The 21,989-nt window shown below is 41.7% G+C and overlaps 1 protein-coding gene across 1 annotated transcript; it reads right to left on the reverse strand.

Annotated features, from left to right (window-relative positions):
• Window positions 1-881: 881 nt before the first annotated feature.
• thbs1b (thrombospondin 1b) lies at window positions 882-18,462 on the reverse strand. The gene is made up of 22 exons (XM_078563235.1): window positions 18,217-18,462; window positions 17,978-18,072; window positions 17,278-17,828; window positions 16,716-16,791; window positions 15,973-16,166; window positions 15,754-15,882; window positions 14,805-14,898; window positions 13,658-13,834; window positions 12,965-13,141; window positions 12,654-12,827; window positions 12,377-12,504; window positions 12,138-12,290; window positions 11,115-11,333; window positions 10,470-10,577; window positions 9,771-9,930; window positions 8,812-8,930; window positions 6,910-7,144; window positions 6,501-6,728; window positions 4,741-5,012; window positions 3,871-3,968; window positions 3,521-3,660; window positions 882-2,983 (listed from the first exon to the last, which is right to left on the reverse strand). Exons 2-22 carry the CDS (start codon window positions 18,045-18,047, stop codon window positions 2,976-2,978), a joined length of 3,510 nt encoding a protein of 1,169 aa, XP_078419361.1. The 5' UTR covers window positions 18,048-18,072; window positions 18,217-18,462; the 3' UTR covers window positions 882-2,975.
• Window positions 18,463-21,989: the final 3,527 nt, after the last annotated feature.

Below are 21,989 nucleotides of genomic sequence, written 5' to 3' on the forward strand. Positions count from 1 at the left end.
GTTGATTTGTAAGGCAAATGAGCAAGATGGGATTGATGCCTGAAGGTATTTCTGGTGCTAATGCTGAGGGTCAGGAGGTGAGAGCCAGGTATTTTATTTTAGTCTTTCACAGGCGTTGCTGGCTGGGCCAGCATTTATTGCCCCTCCCTAATGATATTAAGGTGTCTAAACGCATGTCTCGTAAATAAATATATTTCATTGATAGAACTTGAAATAGAAGCATTATTGTAGACATTGTGGTCGAGAGGGAGGAAAGAAATTATGCATAAACCTGAAAAGATGCAAGATTAGTGTTGCCTCTTAATAAATGCATTTTTCACCAGTCATAGGACGTTGGTCAAACTTGTAGTTCCAACATGACAAAGTCAGATTACGACTGGATTGCCTGCCTGATGCACTTTGCGACAGCAGAAGAACAAGTCAGTGAGTTTAATATTTCCTCTCTTGTGCACCTCCTAGCTGCCAGCTCAAGTAGTTTAGATTGAGGCATGTGAGCTAAGTAGCTAGCCCTTTGAGATGGAAAATACTAAGTGTTATGGGGAGAACACTAAAGCGGTGGGAAGTGACTGAATATATAATTTTAAAAAATGTTTTAAAGCAAAATCTATGTACTTGGAGGCTTAACAAAAGGAATTAAACATCCATTTCCATACCCATTACATGTGATCAATCTCATTAAGTAAATAACTCGGTCCCAGGTGAAAATTGTATTTTTTAAATTTACCACGAGGCATTGAAATAATTACATTGAATTCTGGTGTGATGGGAACTTGGATGTCAAGCTGGGAATACGTTTAGCAAGTGGCTAACTCATGAAGCACCTTCAGTCATGAATAGTGTGTCAGTCATTACAGAAGCAAAGGAAACAGGCCAGATTGGAATAGGTTTTTATACATTTTATTGTCATTTCATATTTGTCACAAACAGCACTGTATGTCTTGAACAGCTTTAAATGTAAAATGGTTAGAGGGGTGTACAAAAGAAGCAACTGCTAATGATTAAAAAAAAAAGGTATGTAAAAAAGCAACATCTTCAATTCAGTGTGCAAAAGGTGTCATACAGACAGAAACACTAACTCTAGGTAACATTTCCTGATAAATTACTTTAAATAGCTTATCTACAAAATAATGAGATTTGTTTACCTGCTTAAATGTTACAAGTTGCAACTGAAAAAACTCAATAATTTATACAAACATTTGTTTTTAAAAAAGAGCAATGTCGTACAGGACGTTTGGGGAGAATTAACCAACACCCCGCAGCATGACAAAAATCTGTTGTTTTCGATGCTGTTTCCTTACTGGGGCAATACATTTTTCTTCTGCAAAAATAAATTTTTGACTATGTACACAGCCTTTTTTTATACTACAGTAGCTTCGAGAGACTTTAGACACGTGAGCAAGGTTTTCTGCTGCTTGATCCAAAGGTTCTTATCAATCATACAACAATGAGGTAATATTTGTACATAGAGAAGTTTCACCTTTTTCACTTTTTGGAAAAGATATCGATCCACGTGTACCAAGGCACAAGTGTTTGAAGAGAGAGAGAAAAAAAAACAGCTTCTAGGCTCTTAAGAGGGCTACGCTGTTGTTAAGCAGAATGAAGAGAACTGCATCCTAAAGCCCGCAAGAAACACACTGCTTACAGACTCAAAGAGTCTCCCATTTTCAGCCTCACCACGGGCTGTCCTTTTCAAACAACAAGTAGGACACAACTTTCAAACGAACAAAAATATCCTAAACTAGCTAGCATCAATATAGAACAACGTTAATAAATAATTGTATTTACAATCTTACAATGCACACAAAGACTAGTGATAAACTCTCATGGATAGTCTGCCGCCTTTTTTCTTTTTAAAGTGTCCTTCAATCTCATTTCATCCAGGATAAGAAAATAAATAATCGACGACATTAACAATTGTATTTTTTTTTTATCTACAGGCAGAACAATTTGCCATTTTGGCAAACGTTAGTTAAAGAGAAGAACAATCTCTTTCAACTGTCTGCTTGTGCCTTTCTAACCATAGTATTCAAAGCAAATGCCCTTTCCACGAGGCCAGCATAGGTGCTGGAGAGAGTGCTCTTGGACTGCTCTTGCTTGATACCATCAGACTAGCTTTACTTGGAATAAAAGCACCAGCTGATGGCAGTGCCATTCTGTGGGAACCATGGCTATGTCTGATCTTCCACTTTTCTTCTTGGCAACAGGACCTGAAGATACATGCTCCACCCTCTGGCTTACTTTGGTCATCACGTATCTAGAGGGCTGACTTGTTTTGGGGGAGTGATATGGGAAATTAGATTTTCACTTTTCATGGAATCGACTAGCTAGCGCTGCTAGCATTTGCACCATGTGAGTAATATCAATTTATTGACAAAGAAACAAATAAGGTCCAGTACAAAAAGAAAATGTAACAGTTCCTCCATGGTTTCTTCCAAACATTTTTCACAAACAGGAAAGATCCTACAGTTCTTCTCCCCACCATTTTGTAAATTCTTTTTACACTGTTCACTTAAACCCCATTTATCTTTTCACCATATATGGCCCTCTTTTAATATTAAATAACTGTCCACAGCAGAGATAGTCTCGTTAACAGCGTGCAATCTCCTTCCATGGGACCTCCAGCTATGAGATGCCGTAGGACTGGAATGTCTTGACGACTTGCTGAGTAAAGCTCATTCCAGACGGTTCAGAGGTGTTATTAATGTGATTGAAATTTGCGCTCATCAGAAGCAAAAAACAAGTTACTATAAAAGTCAGTTGTGACATGGGGAGCAATTCCTTTGCAGACTTGTTGCTGTATTTTGTGATGATAAGATCCAGTGAGTTCTATCAGCTGATAAGGTCCGTGTGCTTTTGATTCCACAAATAAAAGGGAAAACAAGGAAGAAGGAAACTATGGTCCCAGGATTTGTTCCAAGAAAAGAGAAAGGTGCAACACCATCTTCTAAACATTTCCACATCCAGGAATGCTGACATTACGAATCTGTGAAAAGATGACAATAAAGTCAGTTACAGTCTAAAGCAGGGGTCCCTGGCTCCATTGCAATACCTTTATACACCACACACAATTAGCATATTAAGGATTAATATTTATGAAATCTGGCAGTGGGCTGGAATTTGAGCTGGGGTGGCAGTATTGTCACTGGACTGGTAATCCAGAGACCCAGGGTGATGCTCTGGGGACCTGGGTTCCAATCCCCCCACAGCAGATGGTGGAATTTGAATTCAATAAAAAAAAATCTGTAATTAAAAGTCTAATGATGACCATGAAACCATTGTCGATTGTCGTAAAAAACCCATCTAGTTCACGAATGTCCTTTAGGGAAGGAATTCTGCTGTCCTTACTGGTCTGGCCTACATGTGACTCCAGACCCACAGTAATGTGGTTGACTCTTAAATGCCCTCTGAACAAGGGCAATTAGGGATGGGCAATAAATGCTGGCCCAGCCAGCAATGCCCACACCCCATGAACGAATATTAAAAAAAATTATTTCTCGCATGGTAATCGTGCAGCCCTTACCTCTACACTCATATTTGAGATCAGAGAAGTAAACCATTTCTTGAGAGAAGACAAAAAGACCCAATCGTCCACCAGCATAAGTTTTGTCGTAGATGGCCCCAGAGTCTGCCATGATCTTTTTCCCCTCATACATTACAACTCTGTAGTAAGAATAACAAACAAACAAATCAGCCAGCTGATATCAGAAACCTTAGCTGCAGAGCTCTTCACAGTCCGAAGCAACTCAGTCTACAATCTATTGTTGTGATTCAATAACCAAACTGTTCCCAAGCCCTTTATATGATTAAAGCAAAATTAGGTATTGTCAGTGATTTGGTAGAGTAACAAAGTACATGCTTTGAGCTAATTACCTGATGAATCCAGTCTTGGGTCTGTGGGTTAATTGCCATCTGTAAGCAGCCCTGTCCTTCCAACCAATGTTACGAGGATCATGCCACAAAGTTTGAACCTAACAGAGGGAGACAATAAATTTAACACTTAATTGTTCCGTTGGAATGGCAAAATGCAAACAGGTGATGTAACAGCAGTTTTACTTGTACTGGTGTGCGCAGAGGTTTAATCTTCAAAAAGTTGGCACTCTGTTTAGGCCATTCCTAACTGCAAATGTCAATATATTTTAGAAGTCATCTAGCGTTTGCTTTATCAGTAGCAAGCATTATAGGGTTGTTAAATGTAACATACTTAGGAGGAAAAAGATGACTTTGGAGCTATGGATCAAAAGTTCTCTACCACAGGGATTTTCCTCATGGTATTTCTGCGTCTGGTGTAGACTAATTTATAGAGATTGGTTTCTCTTATTAATCAACAACTTCATAACCACTATCGTGAGACTATGATAATAGTAGAAAGAAAATAGGTGGACTGCAGGCATTTTTTGGTCTAGCTGTTCCATGATCTAACTGAATGGTGGAATAGACTCAATGGACTGAAAAGCCTATGCCTGTTCCAACAACATATTTTCCCTACTCAGGTAAAAATAATTTGTTCTGTATTGATAGATACTTCATAATAACCATATTTATCTTTATCGTTTCATTGTGTTGCATTTCCCTGCTTCAGTTTCAAAACTGGCAGGATTAACAATTTTCACACTAGCCTTACTATCAGCTGTGTCCATAATATGTGACCTAAATGCCACTTCAATTGTCTATAACGTGAGGTGCAAAGCATGCACCTTGTCTCAGTATAACACTTATATTCTGCACAGAAAGTTCTCGTACTTGTCCTGCTGTATTCCCAGTGTGCCAGAGTGCGTTACGCAAGTGCTCTCCTGGGCCAGTTGTTGAGTTCACCAATTTGATAGAGAGTCCAGCATAACCCTGTGCTTTGGTTGGTGTATCAAGCCAGTATGTCTGTGTGATTTGTTTCCACATTACCACATAGAAGCGACTGCTGGACTGGTACCCAAATACAAATCCGGCGTAGTCATCATCTCGTTCAGTATTAATGAAGAAAGTACCACTGAAGTCCACAGCATTGAATTCATCATAACCTATCAACAAAAAAAGTCAAGGACCTTTATTAATAAATAATTTTCTCTAGCAATCAGTAATTTGAATGGTACGAACCACATTTATATTGTGTATATAAGATCGTTAGGTTCATTCAGGAACAAGCAGTTTTTTTTCTATTTATTCTTTCATGGGATGTGGGCACTGCTGGCTGGGCCAGCATTTATTGCATATTCCTAATTGCACTCGAGAAGGTGGTGGTGAGCCGCCTTCTTGAACCGCTGCAGTCCATGTGCTGTAGGGACACCCACAGTGCTGTTCAGACTTCACAAATTACCTCAGTAATGTCTTAGCTAATTAAGCACACAATCTTACTGCTTTTTAATTGGCTTACAATGTCAATCATCTACATCAAGAAAGTGAACACTGAATCCTATTGTCTGTGTAGAACTTATGAACAACACAAGAACTTTTATAAATAGGATTTTTAAATCACTTCTGTTTAATGTAGGCTAACTTCTGCCATAAAATATCAAATACTAAGCACTGATAAAGAGCAATATACAATTTCACACTGGGGCCGAAGAAGTCATATTGGACTTGAAACATTAATTCTGTTTCTCTCTCCACAGATGCTGTCAGACCTGCTGAGTTCCAGCACTCTGTTTTTATGTCACATCCCCAGCATCCGCAGTATTTAGCTTTTAGGTTAAAAACTATAATTTGCAGATTTCAATAGACATGGGTTGAAAATTTGACTGGTGCTATAAGTAACAAGTCAAGAATAATGCCAGTTTTTTTTTTAAACTTTATTCCTATGTCACTAAAGTAAGGTGGCTGATTGCAATTCTTAACAAGAGAAGCTCTTATAGGAGAGAAATTCAACTCACAATGACCCATTTTGAGAAATGGGCGATGGGGGCGGATGGGGAGTGGAACTCAGCTGCCCTTTGACACCCAAAGCCCAACCTGATGCTAGTTCAGGAAGGTCTCTAAAATACTGAGCAGCCTGGCCACCTGAAACCGATGCAAGGATGCTTTATGCATAGAGACATCTTATACTAGTTGTATGAAGCTGGTTTCAAAATGCAGGTGCAATGGCTAAACACAGTCCTTTAAAAAGGAAAGCCCAAGAAATGTTTACTTTTAAATCTTTGTGGGATTCTGAGCCCACAAAGACTTGAGCCCATTGTTCATGCCTCCCCCTAAACCTGCCCCGGGACTCCTGCCCCCAGATGCAACCTACCAACTGACTCTGGGAGAGAGCTGGCTGATTTTCTGGATTGTCTGGTTGCTGGTGCTACACAGGGGGCATCCGCTTGGCAGCTGCCACATGCCAGTGGCATTTTAAATGAAGCCCAAAGCTGAATTTGGCTTGGGCCTCAGGCTGGCACAGTTTGGTGCAAGGAGCCATAGCCCCGCCAACGTTGCATCCATTTTGGGCACAAGCTGCATATCTCAGCCCTAATCTGATGATTTATCATTGCTTTTTTTTTATATAAACGTGTGTATGGTATGCACCCACTCACCTACAGCAATGCCAGGATCACAATTAACAGTCTGTACCAACTCTTTGCCTTTATGTCTGACCACCCAGTTGGGGTCAATTTGGGATGTTCCTTTAGGATCCAGTGGTACCATTTGGAATTTGCGGAAGTCGGTCTCAGTGATCTCAAAGTTCTCAGGACAAACATCATAGATATCCAGGATATTGTCCCCATCAAAATCATCCTTACAAGCATCTCCTCGGCCATCACCTGATGAAAAGTGAAGTAATGTTCTTCAGTCAAAGTAAAGTATCCTCAAAACTCAACTGAATATTTTTCTCCCTTAGTCCCAGTTATCATTTGGTTCCAGTTTCTAATAAAAATGATACTAATCATATTATTAATAAAAATGATAATAATCATTATTAACAAAGAATACTTATTTTCTTACCATCAGAATCAAGTTGGTCAGGATTGGCTTTCAACCTACAGTTGTCCTTCTCATCAGGAATACCATCATTATCATCATCATGATCACAGGCATCACCCTTTCCATCCTTGTCGTGATCCGCCTGGTTGGAATTGGGGATGTAGGGGCAGTTATCCAGATTGTTCTGGTGACCATCTTCATCGATATCCTGGTTAGTGTCACATTTATCGCCCACCAGGTCAGAGTCTGAATCGGTCTGAAATTAGAAAATATATTAGTCCATATTTGACAGTCTAGATTCTGTGCCAGTGCTCTGAATAATCAAATATAGATATAACCTAAGACAAGGATGAAACATTCATTTTTACAAGCCCAAACCAAATTCATGTATCCTTGGAACGGTACACGTATTGTGCTGCTCTGATTTTGCAGCAACTGCTGTGCAGCTGGATACACATAGGTATGTTAGGCTGACACCTGCCTCTACAAGCTGGTGTCACTATGCTGTTACAATTACATAGACTGGAGCCCATTAGATTCTGCCTTTTGTGCTGCTCATGTTCCTAGCAACATAATTGTGCTGTAAAAGTTGAAACACCAACCATTTCCGCTCCTTATTTTATAGTTTATGTTGTATAACAATGTGGATTGCAGTGTGGTGTGTGGAGTTTTGCATCTTCCAGTTACATCAAGTGGGTTGGAGCAATAAATTATGAATTATTACAGTGGGCCAGAGTAATGCACGTTTGAACAGAAAACATTTGTCTGATGGAGGTCTTGTGGGTAGTCTCCCTGCCTTTGAGCCAGAAGCTCTGGGTTCAAGTCCCACCCCAGGACTTGATGGCCAAGGAATGTGCCTTTATAAGTATCAACTTGTAAATCCTTCCAACATATGCCAGTGGCAATGGTAAGAGCGGGAGAGATTCCTGGTCAACCATGTAATGGAAAGAAATTGAAGCCTCGACCATCATTATTCAACATGCATGTAAAAGTCCATGTTGCCACAGCAACTTGGACTCCTTGTGGGGGGGAAAATCAGATTGATGCCAACAGCATGGGGTGATTTTGGGACCTGACTCCTTGCCCTGCCTGCAGTGGAGATCGTGGCACTGAGTCAGATCTGCCTTAGGACCAAGAACAGAAGATGATTTATCTGCATTCTTCCGAAAAAGGATTTTGTTTGTAAGGCAAAGGATTTTGTCGCCCTCCTTAACGGAATAGCCTCTACTACCATAAAAAGTGCCACACGCCACCTCATAACAACTAGCTTTCTATTAAAAGGATCACGTGAGCTGTCAAACAAAAATCTTGAACTCTGCAACACAAAATGTTGAAGTACTAGCTTCCCTGGGATCTGGTGGAAAATATAATTGTTTGCAATGCAAAAGCTAAACAATTTAAAGCTCAGATTTGTGGTGATTACATGGATGCACTCCAAAACTCTCAATTACAGAGGCTGACATTCTGTTACAGCTTAATCTTGTATTCCCAGGAGCAGAATTCATTTTCATCAAAAATCTTATTGCCATGTTTATCCACTATTAACTGACAGAGTAGAAGTCTCCCAGCAACAGGGAGAACTACAATCATCTCTGCAAAACCAAGGAGGTTAAGTGGCAGGAATACAATAATTACATATTCATTAGCAATGCATGCAATTGAAAGCCACTTTTTTTTATATATACCTGCCTTTAACAATTTTAATTAAGATTACATAGACACCATCACTGATTGTAGGCAGAACTCATTAACCATAATCACTGCAGTTTTCAAATATTCATTTTTTACATTAATTTCTGGGCTTCCTCAGATATCCAAGTAATAAAAAACACTCGAAAGGCATGTTTGTTTAAAAAATTACTCAATCTAATTTTAGTGATATTCCTCTTGGTGGCTATTAGTTCAAAAATAAAGAAGACTTACTTGTTCTGGATTGTGTTCTAGTGGGCAATTATCACACTGATCACCAACACCATCTAAATCTGTATCCCTCTGGTCAACATTGTACACATATGGGCAGTTGTCCTTCTCATTCAGAATGCCTGGAAAGTGAAAACATTAGTAGCAATATTATTCACAAAGATGTGGAACTTTTGAGTTAACCCCCTTTTACTGAGTTTCCATTATTTATATTAAAAAAAGGACAATTTTCCAGGAACTTCCACTGACTGAGTGTGTGGTGGAGGCAGGTTCAATCAAAGCATTCAAAAGGGGACTTAGACTGTTATCTGAAAAGGAAGAATGTTTGGGTTACGGGGAGAAGGCGGGAGAATGGAACTTGGTGAATTGCTCATTTGGAGTGTAGGCACAGACAGTGGGCCGAATGGCCTCCTGCACTGTAACAATTCTTTGATTCCTGAGCTTTGCATTGACACATTAATGGTAGGGTAATAAATGAAGTGAAGAGACTAGAGAAACTGAAAGTTTTCTGCTTAGAGCAGAGAAGGTTGATGAGATATTTAATAGAGCTGTTAAAAATTTAAGGTGTTTTGTTAGAGCAAATAAAGAGAAAAGGTTTTCACTGGCAGGATTCTCAGTAACCAGGGGGCACAAATTTGATATAATTTGCAAAAGAAACCAGAGATGTGTATTTTTGTTTTGAGCACCGAGTTGCTATGATCTGGAATGTGCTGCCTGAAAGGATTGTGGTAACAGATTCAATAGTAACTTCCAAAAGGTAATTGGATAAATATTTGAAAAGGAAATGTTGGCGGGTCTGTGAGGCAAGGGAAGGTGCATGGGACTAATTAGATAACTCTTTCAAAGAGCCAGCACAACCATAATGGGCCAAATAGCCTCTTTCTCTGCTATGATTCTAAGCCTTTATTACTAATGTCAAAATATGATAATTTGCAATCTTCATTTATATAGAGCATTCTTACCATCTCCATCAATATCTATGGCACAGGCATCTCCCTCTCCATTTGCATCAGTGTCTGCCTGGTCAGGGTTATGGTCGTAAGGGCAGTTGTCACAACGATCTCCAACATCATCCCGATCATAGTCATATTGGCGAGGATTAAACAGGAATGCGCAGTTATCCTGAAGAATAAGTTGTCATACAATTAGCTGGAAATACAACTTTTAAATAAAATGAAAAAAAGGATAATGTTCATTTAAATTTATAAAGTGGACTGTATTTAATTTGGAAGGATGTTCTTTCAAAGACCCCTATTATTCAACTGAAACTTAGAGGGACGGTTATGGACACCTAGGTGTCAAATTGCTGGGACAGAATCTCAAAGGTTAGTGTTTGCTTGCTGAAGCTCTTTCTTGTCTCACAGAATCTTTTTATGTGCATGTGGGTAAGAAAACACAAAGGGTAAAGTCAGAAGAAAGCTTCCTTTGAATGGTATTGCACTCTGTTAGTAAGTTTCTCAGGTACCCAAGACAAGGCCCAGACAGTTTTGCCAGTTGCGTGCTATGTGTACAGGTTGCATAACTCCCAATGAATCTCGCCTTCATTCTGCAGGAGAGATGTTTTCTCTGAATTAATGTCATAGGTCGGAATGTGCTTTTTGTTAGTATTGTCTGCACTTGCAGAATGGCACGGGGTAGAATATCTTCCTCTCACGACTTACCCTCTCATCTGGAATGCCATCATTATCATCATCGTTATCACAGGCATCACCAGTTCCATCCTTATCATGATCCTCTTGTCCAGAGTTGGGGAGGAATGGGCAATTGTCCTGTAAATCAGAAAGGGGTTTTTACTGTAGATGTGTATTAAATCACTGTTCAAAGATCTGTCAGTTTAATACCTTGGAAAGAAGCTGCTGTAAGAATTTGTGCTTTAAGACATTTTCTCTTTGATTCCACTTTAAAAACCATCTGTCTAACAAAAAATGTTAGGTTCACACATCCAAGCATAAGTCTTTTATAACTAATGGTAACTAGAAGCTGACAGAAATTTCTTATACAATCCACACCCTGTCTTTTTCCTGCCGTAATATAGATTTATTACACCAGAAACTGACAAGTTAATTCCGTGTGATATTTTAGTACTCAACTTTCTGTTTGTAGTACACATTTAGTACATCAATGCTATTTGTCCCAAGGGTATGAAAATGTTGTCTTTATTGTAAAGGCCTTGTATTAGAAGACAGCAACCCATCACATATTTCAACTGAAGCACCATAATTAACCTAAGACTATGCTCACTAGGTAATGAATTTGAGGTGGTTAAAAAAGAGTCAGCTCCTAATTTCAAAGCAACGAGAGCTTACCTTTTTACAGTGGTAAGTAGCATTGATTACACAGGTGAGATCTTCATTTGGCCAACCGTCCAAGTCAGTATCTTCTCCACAGATGATGCCATTGCCAGCAAAGCCAGGCTTGCATTCACAGCGGAACATCTGGTCACTGAAGATACCAAGGTAAATACATCTGGCATGCTTGTTGCAGTTGTGTGTTCCCTCTTTGCAGGGGTTACGTGGCTCACAGACCTAAAACAAACAAAACAAGTCATTTGAATTTCTTGTAAACTATTAATCACAGCTTTACAGTCCAGTATTTTAGGCAGCATCTTGCCTTGCAGACTGATTTATGTTTCAGTGCAACTTAGCCAGCTCAAAAAAAATGGGTCACCGATTAATTGTAATTAAACCTTATATAGGCAACGGAGAGTGTTTTTGTTAAACTTATTCTTTCATGGGATGAGGGCATCACTGGCAAGGCCAGCATTTGTTATCCATCCCTAATTGCCCTTGAATTGAGTGGCTTGCTAGGCCATTTCAGAGGGCAGTTAAGAGTCAACCATATTTACTGTGGTCCAGAGTCACATGTAGACCAGAGCAGGTCAGGACAGCAGACTTCCTTCCCTAAAGGACATTAATGAACCAAATGGGTTTAACCTCAGGTAGATTTTTGATGATAAGTTTAATGGGCACAATCACTAAATAGCTTTCTCAGTTACAGAATTTAAAACCACCAGCTGCCATGGTGTAATTTGACCCCATATCCTCAAAGCCTTGGCAGTGACGCTACTGACTCTCCTTAAATAGCTCCATGGGATCCTTTACATCCACCCAAGCAGACAGCTGGGGCCTCGTTTTAACGTCTCATCTGAAAGGCAGCACCTCTGCCAGTGCTGCTCCCTCAGTACTACAATGGAGTGTCAGCTTTGATTTTTGTGCTTGAGCCCTGGAGTGGGACTTAAACTCAGTCCCTTGTGATTCAGAGGCAAGTGTGCCACCTACTGAGCCACAGTTGATATCCAAAGCATGGACCAGTTAATGATTTAATCTCACCTGCTTGTTCTTCGTAGCCTCCTCGATGCCTCTGCCAAATGGTTGAGCACCGGTGTATCGTGGTGGGCAGGGCAGACAGTTGTAACCTGGCTCTGTGTTTTCACACCTATGCTCTCCATTGACTTGAAAGCAGGTGTCAGGCACCTCAGTGCACTGTAAGAGATTTTAAAAAGAATTGATATACAGAACTAGAATCTACAATGCACCCAAAGCAGAAAGTTAATTCCACAGGATAGTACCTCATTAATGTCCTCACAGTGAATGCCATCTCCTTTGTAACCACGAGGGCAGGGACCACACTTCCAGGAGCCATCTGGAAAGCTGGTACATTTGCTTTCAGCAAAGCATGGATTTGATATACATCCATCTGTAATACAGGTGATTTACGGGTGAGCCATTGACTTTGTGCTGATTAAAATGTAAGACGTACACCGCAGGAAGACAGTGACAACAAAAAATAAGCTGCTCCATTATAACAGTTACTAAAATATAGACATTATGGAAACGTAAGCTTACCGATTGGGCAGTCTAGTTTGTTGCATAGCTGAGTCTCCCTCGATTCACCCACACAGTTTTTGCCTTCGTATTTAGGTGCTGGGCTGTCGCAAAGACGTGTACGTTTCTGTACTCCTCTCCCACAGGTGAGAGAGCAAGAGTTCCATGGTGACCAGACACCCCAGTTTCCATCAACTGAAAAATAGAATGAAATGCTTTCAGGATCTTGCACCAGGCACATGTTCTACAATTTTGTTTCCAGTGACTGCTGGAAATATGATTTCACCATTAAGAATGTGCTGCAAGATTCTGTATCCTAAACAAATACTCACTGGGGCATGGGACCTGTTCACATTTTTCAGTTTCTCTCTTCTGTCCCACACACTCTTTGCCACCCATTTGTGGCATTGGGGAGTTACACAGGCGGATCCGAGTGATCACACCGGTTCCACAGCTCACTGAGCATGATGACCAAGGGGACCAATAACTCCAGCCACCATCCTGTTTGACTGGAATGACAAGAGGAACACATTCAGAATCACTGCTTTGTTGAACATTGTAGGACAAGTAGGCTACTCTCTTCTACATAGTTCAACGGTAAGTGGACAAAGCAAGAATTAAACCAACATTTTAAGTAGGTGCAAGCTTAAATGCATGTCACTGTAGCAATAATTAAACTATCAATTTTACGTTGCAGTGTTTTTATTGGTTTCAGTCATTTTTATTCCAGCTCTTTTGAACTGAGACTGTCTGTTAACATTTTACATGGTGGAGACCTGATTTTGTGAAGCAGTAAATTTACCCAAACTGCCTTAGCTTGGGTTAGCTAGGGTTCATGCTTTTGTGCAAAATTCAAGAAATGTAACTACGCACCTACAAGAACAGGTGTGCTGATATTTAAAATTAAAATGTTGCTATTTTATTGCCTTGGCACATACAGCTGAGTGGCAACAGGGTTGGGCGAGGGTGGGGGGGCTGGTGGGTGGAGGGTGGCGGGCAGGGCAGTGATGGGGACCAAAACTCACATCTCTTGTCACATTCTTCTAAATGGCAGCTGCGAGTCTGAACAGAGGTCCCATGACAGTCGCTGTTAATCCGATCACAGGAGCGGCCTCGCTGCTGGGTTCCAATTCCACAGGTGACAGAACAATGTGTCCATTCAGACCACGGAGACCAGCCAGCCTCGGATTCACTTGGAATTGCTGTGGAAAATTAAGCACATGTCAACAGCAGTCTCCAAATGAAAGGCGTTTGTTGCACCTTGCACTATGGAATGTCCTCAGACAATTTATAAAATGTAAACTAACCATGTTATAATGCCTGGACATGTTTTCTTTTTTGTCAAATGCACTTGATCCTGGCGACTGCTAACACCCACAGACAGTCCTTAGGTGAAACCTGCTATCTTTCTAACTCACATCTGGACTTTCAACCCACATTGTCCTTAGTTTGTGACAAAAGACCAATCCACATAAAACATCAAGCGATGGACAATCCCCTTTATCACCTTGGCTGGGTAAGTAACCCAGAAGGAAAAAACAGTTTGGATCAGTATTCTTATGTCCCAGTTGTTACTGGTGTTCCATTTTAAGGTATACAAAACCAGTATTCTTAGTTCCCAGATTTTACTGTTTTTTTTTTCCTTCTGGGCAGGGTATCATTCAGACTTAGTGTCATTGTGCAGAATGGGCATAATATGCCAAAAGCTCTTAGCTATTTTGCTTTCTAGGTTTTAAACCTCTGCAGCTTCTATACCTGATTTCTTATGGTGTTTCCCACCCGCAGATACCTCTGTACAAATACTTGATGGGCAGCATTTCATAAGCAGTTGCCAACTCAATCCAATAAATTCCTTACCACGAAAACGAAAATGACTTTTATTTAATGGGAATTTCAATGCCTGCTGTTTGCTGCCTAGCCTGACAGTTTATAAAGCTTCTGCATCTTTTTTAAACTGCTCGTCTCCCCCACAAAGGGCTAGTCTATTCACAGGATGCATTGGCTGGCAATGTGGTATGCCTGTGCCAACATTACTCAATAGTTTGCCATTGATGGTGTCTGCTCCTCCCTCCCTGCCCCACCACCATCCCATCCCATCCCTTTTCTACTTGTACCTATCAGTTCTTCAGTTTTGCGTTTCTTAGAATTTAAATTAGTTTCACCAGGACTTACATGGACATCGGGCACAACATTCCCCATCTGGGACTACAGTGACAGCACATGACACAGTAGGGCAGGAAATCCTTTGGCAAAAGGTGATCGATGACTGAAAAGAGGAAGGAAAAAAAAAGTGAGCAAGCAACCTTAGGGATAGGATGAATTTTGAATGTATGCCTGACAACGATGCTATTTGCAAAGCATTCTGGCAAAAGCAAAGTAACAGCAGCTGGTTAAAATCAGTTTTTATTTTTCCAAAGCCGTGTTTGTTGGTTCACTTTGGCCCCCAGCTATAAAGTGATGGAGGCTGAATAATGTCATGTGATGGTGAGGAACCAAATATCCCTTTATTACTTTAGGAACTGCATTGGAACGCTTTTTAAACATTTCGGAGTCAGGAAGTGCAGAATTTAGTAATAGATTGCTCAGAAGGCATGCGCTGGATGAAATATTATTGTGTCCATCCGACATATTTTGCTGATTTACATCATTATTGGGCAACACACAGGAACCCTTCAATTATCCTCAAATTTACTCCCTGATTGAGTTACAAATATTATGGCTTTCGCATTCTTTTTTGGAAAAAGCTTTTAATGTGGTTCCAAACAGTCAGTTCCTTTAAGTTTAGTCCAGCTCATATTTGGCACAGACCTTTCCCCTTGAGAACACTGCCCGAGACAGTGTTTCAGTACGGATACTCAAATACTACTCAAAAACTAACAATAATCTGCCTGCTGCATACAAGTAGTCCTAATACCCAAAGCTATCGATATTTTTTTTAAAAAAACTGTTTTTTGCGGCATTGGCCGTGGCTCTCGCTACTGCTTTGGAGTGGCAGTTTGTCTGCTGCTAAGACCAGGAAAGAGATTTCAATCTGAATGCAAGTAATAGCCCTTACAAATGTTACTGTCTAAAGCTGAGTTTCGAAAAGCAAGTTAAATTTCGGTTTGGGGCACGCTTTTACCTGACAAGTGCACTCTGTGCAGTTGTCGACTTTCCATTGGTCCTTGTCTTTGTAGGTCATGCCATTGTGAATACATCCTCCTATCGGTTTGATTCCAATCCGGTGTGCAATTAGTTCATTTTCTGCAGTCTAGGAGGAGGAGGCAATGACAGTTGATTATAACCCATGCAGACTCGAGAAGGAAACTTACAGAAGACATGATTCCTTTAATTTCCTTACCACTTTTTGGACATTGTCAACCAACTGAGTGACCATGGTTCTGAGAGCCTGGAGTTCGGAGAACATGTTGGACAGTTCCTCACAGGAGATGCCACAGACCATCTGAAGATCTTTGGTTTTGTGACCGTAAAAATTGGTTCTGATGGCTGGGCTTTCAGAGCCCCCAATAGGCAAAGAGAGAATCCCTCGAGAGGCTGCAAAAAAAAAAGGAGCAACTTCATGAGGCCACCATGCAACACATTCTCAAACGTTTCAGCAAGACCGGTCGGCAAGTAAACTGGATGGGAGTTATATTTACTTCAATGGACAGGGTTAATTGTTTTTCTTAACTTCTTAACAGAAAGACTGAAGTGGGAAACAAGCAGCAATCCTTCCCACTCCAAATACATCAACAACTAAAATAAACCTGTGCCTCAGCCACGCATTTCAGACTGGTTTAGTTCTGATACAACCCCAAACCCAGCTTCCCAAATAAAACACAGAGCTAGCTGACTATTCTCGGGGGGGGGTGGGGGTGCAGTGCATGAGTAAAATCCACAATCGCTCTTAGCTGACAGGTTGGGACAATCTTTGATGCGGTTCGCTGACTTGCCGCTCTAGTCTTTTTGTCAATATTAAATTTACGGAATCCCAGCTCATGTTAAACCGCAGGGGTTAAAACCGTGCCACGATAGTCCAGTGGGTTACGGAGATGTCAGCAGCGCTCGGGTATTCCCCTGGACAGAGCCGTGTGAAATACTTACAGCTGTAGCAGCCCTTGTTCATCAGGATGGTTTCCATGTTGGTCCCAAACACAAAACGCACATTCTGCAGAACTCCCTGTGTCAGACAGAAGGGACAAACGCAATTGGAGCCACTTGAAAGTAAGCCATAAATTACCCGCGAGTTTTTTTTTTCCACTGTATTCAGCTTTATTTGACATGTCAATGTAAAATTCAGCAACTTAACATCTTCATCTGGCTGAATCTAAGAACTCTCGCCACCCTTCTGGATATATGAAGTCCTCTCTCTCTCTCTGCTCTTAATTCATTTAAGCACAAGGATTCAGGTGAACATTTTCAAACTTTCAGTACAATGAAAGCCTTCTGATGTTTCTATTAACTTGCTTTAACACACAAACACCCATTCAAATGCTGTTTTTCTCTCTCTCTCCCAGCAGAGATGAGTCTCTCTGCCTGTCCCGCTATCTGTCTGTCTGCTCCTCCCTCCTCGGTTTGTATAGTGTGTGTGTGTGTGTGTGTGTGTCCTGGGTGCGTCCGCGTCTCTCTCTCTCTCTGTCTCTCTCTCATACACACACACACTTACCTGGAAGTTGTTCCTGAGACCCGTTCCTCCCTTTGCCAGTCTCATTTTGTAGTCACCATGCCTCAGCACTTTGTGAATCGCCTCCTCCAGTTCCACCCTGTTGATCTTCTCACATCCCACATAGAGGGTGGCCACATCCTCCTGCACGAACAGGGTGAGGTTTTTCCAGCGGGCATTGGCCAGGTGAGCGTCAGTGATGGACACCATGCTCTGCATGCCCGCCACGGTGATGGTCAGGTCCAGCGTGTTCGCTTTGCCGTTGGACAGGATCTCGAAGATCCGCGACCCCCCGGGGGCATCGATGGCCACCAAGGTGCCCCGGCTTTTCTTTATCTGGCGCAGGGTAGCCAGGAAGATGAACCCTTTCTCCTGTTGGATGTGGTCGATCAGGTCACTGAAGCTGTTGTCTGAAGCCGGGGCGATGGTGTCGGGGTTCACGATCCTGTAAGCCGGGCTGCTGGTCTCGGGTCCCCTGACCATGTGCACCCCGACGTTTTTACGAGTGAGCCCCGTGATGTCGAACAAATCAAAGACCCCATCCACTCCGGCGTCTGTCAGGGAGAGGGAGAGAGGAGGGGAGAGGAGAGAAAGGCACCGGTTTGAAACACACAGAATCACTCTTCAAATCAATAGCAGGAGGGCTCCAGGGAGCCCCAACCAGACAGACAAATAACTGCGGGAGGAAGAAACACCAACTCACCTTGAATCTGCTTGGGCGAGCAAGCTACAACCATTAGGAGAAGCAGCAAGGGTCCCTGTAATGGCTTCATTGTTTTTGGAAGAGGAACTTACAACCTGACATAAAAAGAAAGATGAGAGAGATTGAGAGGGATGATGATAAGATAGCCTTTTGGTTTTAGCTGCACACAGTTTCCAACAATACAATTATTCAAATTGCTGTGTTATTACAGTCGCGACAGAAAATACACTTTCACTGACCGGCACAGAAGCCCTTTCAATCTCCAAATGAACAATGCAACAGTAATAGCTCCGCGTTTAGCTGAAAGGAAGTTACAAATCCGAAAGGCAAGCGAGTCCTTCTGCAGATCTTCCCAAAGATGCGAAAAGTTACTTGTTTCTCTCTCTCTCTCCTTCTTTCTCCTTCTCTTTGCCTCTCTCTCCACCCCCACCAACTCTCTGAAGGAGCAACCCCTCTTGAAGCTATGGGTGCCGGAGTTCGATACTACCGTGCAGCTGGAGTGTGCCTGCTTTAAATACCCTCTCACATTCCTCTCCTCCCGTCTCTGCCAATCACTGGCTGCCTGGGAGGAAGCGGGGATTGTGTTTATTCAGTTACCTCACAACAAGAGAGATACAGTTCCAAAGTAGTCAGACGGCAGCGAGGGAAAGCAATTAGGCGGATTCCACTGGACTCCAGCCAAAATACTTCAATAATATTACCGAGGGGCACTGACCAGGCTCGCCACCTCCAATCAATGGATCCAGGTTTTTCGCCCTGACCCAAGCAGACACACAGACTTCATTTAGCAACATGTTAGAAACACGTGCTAAAGTACCTTTTAAAGTTGTCTGGGACAGGAATGTGCTTAGGAAAATTATTAAAGAAAACATTTCGATCAAAATTATTTACCTCTAGTAAATGAAAGACTTGATCTAAATACTTGCAAGGATCTAGTTTGCGAGCAGATATGTAGAAGAGCTCCAGAGTTTGCGGGACGTCGTCGGATTCTCCACTAGGGGGGAGTGTGTCGTTTCATTTCGAGTCTAAGTGCGGTTTCGACTCTCAATGTCTGTCACCTTGGAACCAGGTGAGAACGCTTCACACTCAAAACCCAACCTGCACTTGATCAGTCTCTCACACACACCACCAGAACTTGGGTCTTCCGAATACATGGGCTTGATATAATTTATTCCTGCAAATCGAAATATCCTTTCCTCTATTCTTTCCTATTCTATCCTTTCCTCTATTTAATGCAATCATGTTATTTACTGCATTTCCGAATCACAGAACTAACTTTTTTTTTAAATTACTGCGACTTTGCTTTAAAGGTGGAAATACTTTATTTCAACAAGTGTGTAACAAAGCGACACTTTGATATCTCCTTATACAGAACGAAAACTCTAAAAAAAATTCAATTTCTTTGTTATTCTGCTTATTTGATTTTTTTTTTCCACTGGTCCTTTACGTCATTGGAGAAAATTCTGATCCTTGAAATAGTTTTTCTGACGTCGGTGAATTTTTTTCCCTGACTGACTGTAAAGGAAATCTGCTCCATCAAGATTTCGTGGAACACAACAGCATCTTTGCCCCATCCTCCTCCCCCCACCCACTCCCACCCCCGCCCCAGGTCTGCCGCACAGACAAATATTTTACCAATGTAAATGCTTCCTTTGACAAATGACCAAATGTATCTAGGGTTTAATTATATCTGAATGCCGGAATGCAGCCGTAAATAAGTTCAAAGAAGGATTAGCAAACAACACACAATATTTACCAAATCCAAACACACGCTGCACAGTGTCTGCAAATGTCTTGTCCTACTTAACCTTGTCGAAAGGTTAAAAATCTCAATTGAAACTCTGAGATTTCACTTTCGAGCCAACTGTTTGTCCGGCAGATTGCGTGGGAGTCGGGGTCAGTGACTCGGTGTGGGGCTGATGGTGAACAATACGCTTCTCAAATAACGCCCTTCTCTCTGGTTGGATGCATATTCCATACTAACGCTGACCAAGGATGAAGTCTATCCCCTTCCATATGTCTCCCCCCCCCCACCATGGCTTGCCCAGGGGTCAACAGCTTCTGGATCTGTGCACATCTGAGCTTGATGCATCCTGAAGTGAATAGCCCCTGATCTCTATGTGTGGATGGTGAAGGGCTCTGTTGGTAACGTGGGGTGAGCAATGTTGCCCCCTCTAAATGCACACACCCCTGAATTGATCCCCACCCTGAAGTCAACCAGGTTGCTCTCTCCCTCTCTCTCCCTCTCTCTCTCTCTCTCTCAGCATCTCTATTTTTGGCCTTGATCGACTTATTCCTGGAAGGAACAACCTTGCCAAGGATCTGTGAGGTTTTTTAAGCAGATGGTCATAGGGAATGATGGAAAAGATACAGACAATTGGTCATGAGGTATGGCCATAACTTTGACTAGTGAAGGGTAACAGGCAGCACGAGTGGGACAGATAGACACATTAGTGAGATAGAACACACCAATTGCCATTGTAGGTGAAATAAGAGACTATTACCTAAATGGAAAGAACATAATTTGTATGGAAAATTAAATAATTTTTGGCAGGGTGTGGGTATCTTCTGTTTAACAATAAATTGGAGCTATTGAAATACTGTTCAGTTGCAGTGAATAAACCTAATTGACCCAGACCTCCCTGTCGCTTGCCATTTCAGCACACCACCCTGCTCTCATGCCCACATGTCCGTCCTTTGCCTGCTGCAACGTTCCAGTGAAGCCCAACGCAAACTGGAGGAACAGGACCTTATCTTCCGATTAGGCACTTTACAGCCTTCCGGACTTAACATTGAGTTCAACAACTTCAGACCATGAACTCTGCCCTCCATCCTCACCCCTTTTTAATCCCCTTTTCTCTACATTCATTTTTATTTTTTTATCCACTTATTTTTACTTTTATTTTTATTCATTTATCCATGGTTTTATCCCCTTTTTCATCCCCCTTTCTATCCTTTTTTCCCCCCCAGCACTGCCCCCTCACTACCCCACCCCCAAAAGGGCCATCAGTCACTTGTTCATGTTGTTTTATTCAGAGTGCTGGCCCTTGTTCTGCTATTATCACATTCTGCTTTCTTACCTTTGCACCTTTTTAAGCCCTTACCACTACCATTAACAGTCCCTTTGTCCTTTAGTTCATAACATCACTGTCAATCTCTCCTTTGTCCCCAACAATCGCTGGCCTTCTATCCAGCTTCACCAGCTCCACCTCCCCCGCCCCCCACCCATTAAACAGTGTAAATTTCATCACGTTTCCCTTCAGCTCTGAAGAAGGGTCAATACGGACTCGAAACCTTAACTCTGTTTCTCTCTCCACAGATGCTGCCCGACCTGCTGAGTTTTTCCAGCATTTTCTGTTTTTGTTTCCGATTTCCAGCATCCGCAGTGTTTTGCTTTTTATCTTAAACCAAATTAGATGTTGGGATGTATTGATAGGTCAATATTGAAGTGGTCCAGTGAGGTAAAACTGTCACTTTATAAATCATTGGTGTGATTGCACTTAAGAGTAGTGTGTACAATTCTAGTTTCAGCTGCACAGCAGAAATATTGCAGTTTTGAAAGAATACAGAAGACAACAAGTAACAAGATTGAGGGGAAGAAGAGGTTGGATTATGAGGAGTAAATTAGACATATTCTCACCAAGAAAGAAAGGGCTGAGAGGTTTCTATTTTTAGCATTCTAATGGGACTGGATGATATATGCCATGAGAAGCAATTTCACCTTGTCTAGAACAGTAGAACCAGAGGAAATGACCTTTGCTTGGAGGAAGGGGGTGGGGGTGGTGGGTAGGGAAGGGTGGGGAGTCAATTTTAATCTAATGTATGGGAATATGATTTCAGCAAACCCAAATATTATGCCAGCCATGATTCAGCCAGTAGCTCTCTTGCCTTTGAGTCACAAGGTTCCAGGTTCAAGAGCCAATCCAGGTCTTCAGCACAGAAATCAAAGCTGACACTCCACTACAATAACTGAGGGAGTGCTGCACTGTCAGAGGTGCTGCCTTTCAGATGA

This window comes from Cetorhinus maximus, chromosome 18 (genome assembly GCF_964194155.1).
Source record: "Cetorhinus maximus chromosome 18, sCetMax3.hap1.1, whole genome shotgun sequence".
NCBI lineage: Eukaryota > Metazoa > Chordata > Chondrichthyes > Lamniformes > Cetorhinidae > Cetorhinus > Cetorhinus maximus.

What these genes read in the sequence shown, in the direction of transcription:
- thbs1b (XM_078563235.1), bottom strand. Translation starts at nt 18,047, where the DNA reads ATGAAGCCATTACAGGGACCCTTGCTGCTTCTCCTAATGGTTGTAGCT. An exon ending in ATGTTGTGCCCGATGTCCAT is followed by an intron (nt 13,835 to 14,804) that starts GTAAGTCCTGGT and finishes AATTTTCCACAG; the next exon opens with CAATTCCAAGTGAATCCGAG. An exon ending in CAAACTAGACTGCCCAATCG is followed by an intron (nt 12,505 to 12,653) that starts GTAAGCTTACGT and finishes CCTGTATTACAG; the next exon opens with ATGGATGTATATCAAATCCA.